The following is a 7,981-nucleotide window of genomic DNA, read 5'->3' on the forward strand; positions in this document are numbered from 1 at the left end:
ACAAAGTGCAGCATATATCAACCTTCACTACCACATTATTTTGCTTTACCTCAGTCATCAAAATTGTGGAAGTCAGCTGAAACTCCTTGCTCATGCCTGTTCCAGTGAGCACCTAGGAGAGGAAAGCGCTCGTACCTGAACCCTAAAGAAAAGGTGGATACACATAACCCTGAAACAGCACAATATACGATGTCTTCAAAAAAGACGAAGGAGTTATTGCCAAAGCAAATTCCCACCCTTGCTTTGCTGCATACAAAGCAGGTATCTGGCCCAGGTAGCCACTGTTTTATCAAAATGCATGTGTCTTCCCTCTCTCACAGGGAGGACAACTCATTAAAGAAAAGAGTCACCAGCTATTACACAGACATTCACAGTGTTATGCAGCATGGGAGCTGCCCATCCTTAAACAATGTAGTCTTCTTGGCTGCTAATTCTTCAGGCAACAAACCTTTCTTGGAGGTCCCAATGATACATTGTTTTTTCATTCTAGTTTGTCTGTTTAAAATATTTAGGAGTGCTCATATGAAAGTGATGAATATGCTCATAATTATGTCCATCTTTATAAGATCCAAACCTAAGAAATATTCAACAAAGCAACACAATTATAACATGATTTAACCCATGCAATTAAATCATACACTTACTACAGCATAATTAATACTTCTTCTGAACATTCTAGATAGTTTATTTCAGAAGCAGGCCACAACCCTACTTACATATAGATCATAATCTATGTACACTAACTAGAGGTTTTTAAGTATAATGGTGACATTAAATGACACTGATTGGATTAATGCCATAGGCACTCTATAAATGGAACTCCAGCTGACAAAGCTGAGTGCTGCATTTATCTAGTAAAAACCCATGCTCTGTAAGTTTTTTCTACTGACTTCAGTGGAGATAGAATATTCAACCATATTGTTAATATTGCACATCTTCATTCTTAAAATTATGGTGAAAATTGCAATTTTTCATGCCATATTTAAATCTGAAAGTTTTGACTACTGACTATTACAGTAGGTAGATTTGCACAAGTAAAATGTAGTACTTATTCAAAATATCAGTGCTAAATAGCATTTAAAAGTAGTGCCATTGTACTTCAGAAGAAATATAGTTGATTGGAAAATGTTAAACTCATTCCTAAAGGGTGTAATTTTTTTCTCTTTATAGGCAGACAAAAGAAATTAGGAGAAGAAAAATATTATGTGCTGAAATCAACTGAGAAAAATCTGAATGTGAATGCTAACTTTAGGCAAGTTTCATCATGTGGAAAAAACTGGGCAAAATTCTGCTTAGACAAGAATCAAGGGACTGAGTGCTAAATGAAAAGTGAGTAAGCTTAAGTCTTACATGTATAGAAGATATTAATATATTCTTGCAGCTATATGGTATGTTTTAAAATGCTTATGCAAAGAGTATTTAAAGAATATATTGTATTTTGTGTTCTAAATAATAGTATATTAAAACTCTGAAGTGCTGAGAAACATGGGAGATCTCTCATCATCTACAAAATGAGTCATCACACCACTTGGGAAATATCCCTATCAAACAATCTCAGAAATTAATCACCTGAGTGAAATAAGCATTACCTTCAATTTATGCTACGACACAGCAGACTGATTTTCCCAAGGCACATGTCAAGTCAGTGGAAAAAAATAGTTACAAATGAGAAATTCTTGCCTCCTAATCTGCTCAGTTTGATACTGACCAATGCTTCTCACTTTAAGAACAATTTTGTTTCTAGACCTCTCTTTCACAAGATGTCATGAATATCATCTACTTCATTTCTTATGAGACACACTGACCTGGGATTAAAATGGATGTCCTCAGGAACTTGGCTGGGATCAGTGACAATTCTGTCATTATCAACATAGCTATCCAAGTCATCCGGGATCCTAAATTTGGCCATCTGGACTTCTGAATCACTTAAACCAGCATGAGATATACGGGCATAGCCCAACCTATCAGACAGGAAGAGTTAGTCTGAAGAAATAATTAAAGGCAATTTCACCACATTCATGTCTCTCTTTTCAAGGAGTTATTATCTAACCTACAAACACAACATTCCATTTCTGTGAATGTCACCTTCAAATAATTTCTAGTGTAAATTATTTTTTAAATTAGTTTTAGAATATTGTTGTGGTTTCGGGCTGGGTTGGCCACTAACCTGGACACATATACATACTGGTCTAAACTCAGTGAGGAGATTTTGAAATTCAAGAAAGGAACTCAAGCATCAGAATTGAAATGGGGAAAATTTGATCTGAATTAGATTAGAATGGAGGTTTTGTTGGGTTTTTAGTTAACTTTTTTTTTTTTTACTCAATACTGTTACTTAAGACAGCTGACTCGTTTACTAGTTTTACTCCCGTGAACACTGCAGAATTTGCAGTTTATTCAGAATAAGCTGAATTCCATTCTGCTACATACATCACCAAAAGAATGAATTACAAGCAACTTGGTAATAAAAGATATGGAGTGCATAGGTCCCGACAGAGGACAGTGCTTCAATATGGGCTTACACAGTTAAAATTTCCACTAAATCCAGCATAAGGCTTGGCTGGATTAGATCATTTTGCTTCAACAAACCCTACAATCATAGTTCAAAATTTGTATCTTCTGTCTCACATACAAATTAGGGCTTAGCCTTCACGTTTCAGAATGAAGCTGTAAAGCCAGAGCTTTGGAAAAATATAGTTCTATGTTACCAAAGCAGATGAGATCTGAAGGCTTTTGACACAGAAGGGTAAAACCTGTAATACTGTCTTTCTAAATTATATTCAGAAATACATAAATTCATCCTGAGATCAATGTTTCATATTACATCATGGTATATCTAACTGTCCATACATAATTGTTTAGTGATATAAGACTCTTCCATAATTACCTACAGAAGGGTGTAAACTGTTTGTCATAAAGTTCTTTAAAACCAATAAACAAATGATCTACTTTAACATACCTTATTACTCCACGATACATAATATAGCTACACCATCTGTCATGATCTGTACTGTCAATATCCTATGAGTGAAGGGGAGAAAAAAGCCAAACAAATAAGGCAAGCTTTCCTTATAGGTAGACTTTAAATCAGTTACAGAACCAAGGTGCAAACCTGCTGCACAAAAACATTTTGCCAAAAACATCCTAATAAAGTAGAAAGGCAGAAACTCAGTTAGACAAAGACAAATCAGACAACAAATATTGACACCTTCTGATAGAAAACCAAATTGCAGAACTCAGTTTCAAAACAAAAAAAATAGCAGAATTAGAGGTTGGAGGGGATGTCTGGTCATCCACTCTCAACCCCATGCTCAAAGTAACTTCAAGCAGGTTGTGTAGTGCCTTAAGGAGCCAACTTCTGAATATTTCCAGAGACAGAGAATTCACAACTTCTCTGGGCCCCTGTTCTAATGCTTGACAACACTAACTGTGATTGCTTATTTTTTCTCTTCTGCTATCTGACATTTCCCTTGTGGCAACTGCTGTCTGTTGCCTCTTGTCCTTTCACTGTGTAACTCCACCTTCTCTATAACATCATGAGATAACTGAAGATTGTATTTGAAAATGTGCACGTATTTTCTTACCAGTTTGAAATACTAAGTTGAATGTTTCAAATACATATTATCTCTAACAGCTAAAAGAAGTGGTCTTTTTACATTACCTGGACATTTCCATTTTCTATTAATTCAGTATAATCTCTGGATCCAGGAGCTGAAGTGATGTATCCTAGAAATACAACTTGCTTAGAGCTAGTCTTCAATAGGTTTGAAACAGCTATAGCCTGGAGTTTTCTGTCCAAGTCCTCCCTGAAAGAAATGGAAAAGACTTTAACATGTATATATTTTAGCTCAGAATCTCTTTGCTCTAACATAGTAAACTGCAAATGAATCTGACACCATTTTTATTGCTCAGGATTAGAGAGTATGAAAGTTTACAGAAAGCTCACTGTTTCAAAATTATCATTATGTTCGATAAAAGCTATGTGGTCATGGTAGATGTAATCAGAGTTCTCTTTCTTACCATTATAGGTACCACTTTTTCTATTACTGTTTTATTTTTAATACTGATCTCATCACTGTGAAATGTAAATGTAAGTGCTTTGGTTTTCTAAGGCTTTGTCTCTGCCTGCACTTGAAATTTAATTGTGCTAGTGCAGAATGGTGCATGACAAAGAGCTCACATGCTAACAAAACTGTTATGATAGATAGATCATGGTAAAATAGTCTTAAAGCCTGGGTCAGATAATTTATGAAATATAACTTAAGAGCTACATCATCCCGCTAACACTTAATGACATTTGGCAGGTATTCTGCATCTCTTTAACAAGACTTACACAACAGTTCCAACATGACCAAAAGTGATAGCGTAAGTGGAGCCTGGTAAAATACTGCATTGGATCCCATTCCCTGTCCTTGGATTTGTCACAACATAATGTGATACAGTTCTCTTTCTATGATTCTTCATGTTAATAACTTTAAACAGTTATGTAAAACATGTTCTCTTCTGTATTTTGGTAGACTGGGCTAAATTCCATTGAGATGGGGAGCCGATTTTGGAATCTGTAATCCCAAAAGAAGAGAAGAATTTAAATGCTATTATGCTTTCCACATAGCAGTACTTCTGACTGAAGCAAATGCATTAGGGAGAAAGAGCACACAGACAAGAGACAAAAACCCCTAACCATTTAAACAGAAGCGTGACATAGGTATATGAGAAGGTGGCTGCTTGACTAGCTGCCCTTTCCAGAATTAACACCTCTCCAGAAGATTTTTCTTTTTAAATGACATAGGCATTGTTATAGTTCCACATTTTAAAAATAGTTCTTTTAAAAATCCCTAGTTATTCAGTATTCTGTAGTTTGTGTCAATACCTAAGCAGCAGATGAAAAAAGATGAAAAATGAGCAGTCATGTGTGTCATTTAATTACGAATTCATTCATCTCAAAACAGTCTAATTTGCAACTGTTTCCCATGTGTCTCCTCCTATTTTCTCCTTCATCTTTATCTCACCTCTCTGTGAAGGAGGAATACAGTGCTATTCTACTTTGACAAACAGCTGCTCAGAGAGGCAATTCTTATCATTCTGTGAGGCACAGAATGAAATTCCTTTCTAGAGTTCAGACTGGGAGTGGTTTCTGACAACTATATATGTTTAGTGGGAGGGAAACCTAGAAACAATTTGCATGTTTGGTGCACCACTTCTACACAGACGAAGGAAATGGGGAAGCTCAGTATCAGATAATGAGAATTCCTACTGTTTTCTGAGCAGCTTCTTTGTGTATTATATTCTGCACCAAATCCGTAAATTTGCCTCTCCATGAATTATAACAAATATTTTAAAAGTCCAAATCTAACTACATAACCACAAACATAATACTAGATATTGCAGCAAATAAAACAGAAAATACAGCTACATAGAGCATCACAAAACTACCCCTTACTAATATTCACTACGCACAAGTAACCAAAATACTGTCTTAACATCAAAAACTGAAATATATACCTTAATCTTTTCCCTCACGTATTTGAGTCATTGGTATAATTCTTCCATTCAGAATCCAGATCAGATTTTATTTTTCCAGTTTCATATAGTCAGAAGGACACTGAATGGATACTTCTGTTCCTGTTTCAACACTGTCCTTTCTTGGAGGTTTCAGAATTGTTACTTTTTATTTTAATAAATATTAATTGTCCATTAATGCTAACTATCTGTAACTATCAGCACTCATTGTGGAATATAATAGACTTATTCCATGTGGAGAAAGTCAGAAAGACGCTATCCTGCACTGAGATGTATCTGTAGCCCTATTACTTGTTATGGTTTTGCAGAACTATATCTTATATCACTGGTAACTCAGTTACTAGGCCCAGCTGAGTTTTATTTGTTCAACCAGTAGCTATGTCATAGTATCTCCTCCAGTGGGCTTCATTAGAACCAGGATTACAGCAGCAGATTTTAAAGGGTACAAAAGAAATCCCAGAAATTCACAAATCACAATTACATTACACGACTTTGCACCACATAATGTAACAATAAATAAAATACACACTCTTCATTTCCAAAGTGGGCGACAACAAAATCAACCACTTTTCCTGTGAAGTTGACTGTCATGGAGATGGCAGGTGCAATCTCTCCCTCTGGAGATGGAAGAAGGTGATGGGTAGATTTTACAATTGGATACCTTGACAGAGCCATAATCCTACATGAGAAGAGGGAAACAGTTACATTTTGTAGTCCACAAGCATCACAAGTGTGAACTAAGGAGATAAATGTGAGCAGATGATTAATGGTCATCAAATTCAAATCATCAGACTGGAACACAAACTGTCTCTGGTAGATTTTTCTGAATTTAGAACAATTTCCTCTAAAGTATTGCTGTAGTACATGTCTAAAAATGTATTATCAAATTCATTCCTACACTAAGAAATATCATTCCATATACATGAGTGCTTACATCGAGCCTTTAAAAATCTGCATCCTCAGACAAACCAGAATTTTATACTATCAGGAATTAAAATGTATTTCATTAGAAGTAGAAGCAGACAGAGATACATCTTTAAAGCAGGAGATTTCTCATTCTTTCCGCTTCTGTTTGGAATCAACCTTAAAACCATTTTGCATCAGGTTTCGCAAAATATTTCATTAAGAAAATTTCAGAAAATTACTTTTCTGTCTCATTCTGCATCACTTAAAGACACAGGCTTTGAAAGAGAAAAGTTACTAAATTTCTGTCACATATGGCAAAAATTAAATAGCCATTGCAACATCACTAGGAAGTTCCATCTGCATATCCCCCTTAAAAAAAAAAGCCACATCATAAGCCACTGTTTTCCAGAGGGCAAAGATATTAAAAAATATGCAACTGGTAGTTGATCAAACATTCACATACAATGAGACACAAAAAAGTCTGGTCAAATTGATGTGCACCTTTCTATGCCCATTTCCCACTATACCGAACAAGCTGGATTTAATGAACTCAAAATTTCTAGTAACTCCAGCTGCAGTTATGTTTTCCAACTGCTACCACATTTTGAAATCTGAAATCTAAAGATCTTATAACTCAAAACCAAATAATGAGAAAAGTGAATCAGATACAGTACTTAGAATGCCAAACTTCCAAATCTGTACATTAAGGGGCAGGATGCCATTCTCTGCATCACTGAAGCCAAAGTAGCTTACAGGGGGAGGCACTAAAACGTGATCATTCTTAACAACCAGAAAACTTCATCTGCATTACATTGTAATGCTAGGGAATCAAAGCTCCAACAAGTCGTTATGGTGATTAGTATTCCAATTATTCTTTGCCCATGTTCTAGTGGAGTTAGTATTGGGAAGCGTATTTACACTTATTTACTGTCATGTAAAGGTAACTCACCCCCAAGTGTGATCTCTTGTGCTTGGACCAAAATCTGTGTAAAATCCTAGTCTTTCTCCTAGCCACATTGTTGGATCATTGTTCCCAATGAACGGTTTAGAGGCATCACTCTCTATAATAGTGATAAAATCTGCACCTAAAATGGGGAAGAAAATAAAAAATCTTTCCAAATTTATAGCCATAACCTATAAATATAATTTATTAAATTACTATAGTGTCATCATTTCTCTTTTGATTACACAGGGATGGACACAAGCCCTTCAGGAGTCAATCAGGGCAAGTCTGGCAACAAAGTCATGCCCAAACCTTTTGGACACTGTAGGCTACAAAGACTTTGATGGAGAAATACTTAGTGTCTGGATGCCATAGCTCCTCCCCGGTGCATAACCACACACATGAGACTGCACAGTACAGCTGGCCTGCACAGACCCCAGTGCAGACCATTTCAAAAGCATTAGATATAATGTGCATACACAGATTAACAGCACAGTAGCAAGTCCACTGCTTTCAACTTCGTGAACAAGAGTTGCGCAGCACATCTGCACCTACCTTTATCCTGCACTTAATCAATCACAAATCCTACGCTGTTCCAAAGGGTCCTGTGCA

The 7,981-nt window shown here is 35.9% G+C and overlaps 1 protein-coding gene across 1 annotated transcript; it reads right to left on the reverse strand.

Annotated features, from left to right (window-relative positions):
- Positions 1 to 486: 486 nt before the first annotated feature.
- Positions 487 to 7,511, reverse strand: LOC104543480 (PGAP2-interacting protein-like; the record flags this gene model as incomplete). The annotated part of the gene is made up of 6 exons (XM_010188105.1): positions 487 to 574; positions 1,806 to 1,961; positions 2,960 to 3,021; positions 3,662 to 3,806; positions 6,050 to 6,199; positions 7,376 to 7,511. Coding segments are annotated over 6 exons (737 nt in total), but the record flags the coding sequence as incomplete, so codon positions are not given.
- Between the last annotated feature and the right edge of the window lie 470 nt (positions 7,512 to 7,981).

This window comes from Mesitornis unicolor, unplaced genomic scaffold, assembly GCF_000695765.1.
Source record: "Mesitornis unicolor isolate BGI_N332 unplaced genomic scaffold, ASM69576v1 scaffold747, whole genome shotgun sequence".
In the NCBI taxonomy this organism is placed as follows: domain Eukaryota; kingdom Metazoa; phylum Chordata; class Aves; order Mesitornithiformes; family Mesitornithidae; genus Mesitornis; species Mesitornis unicolor.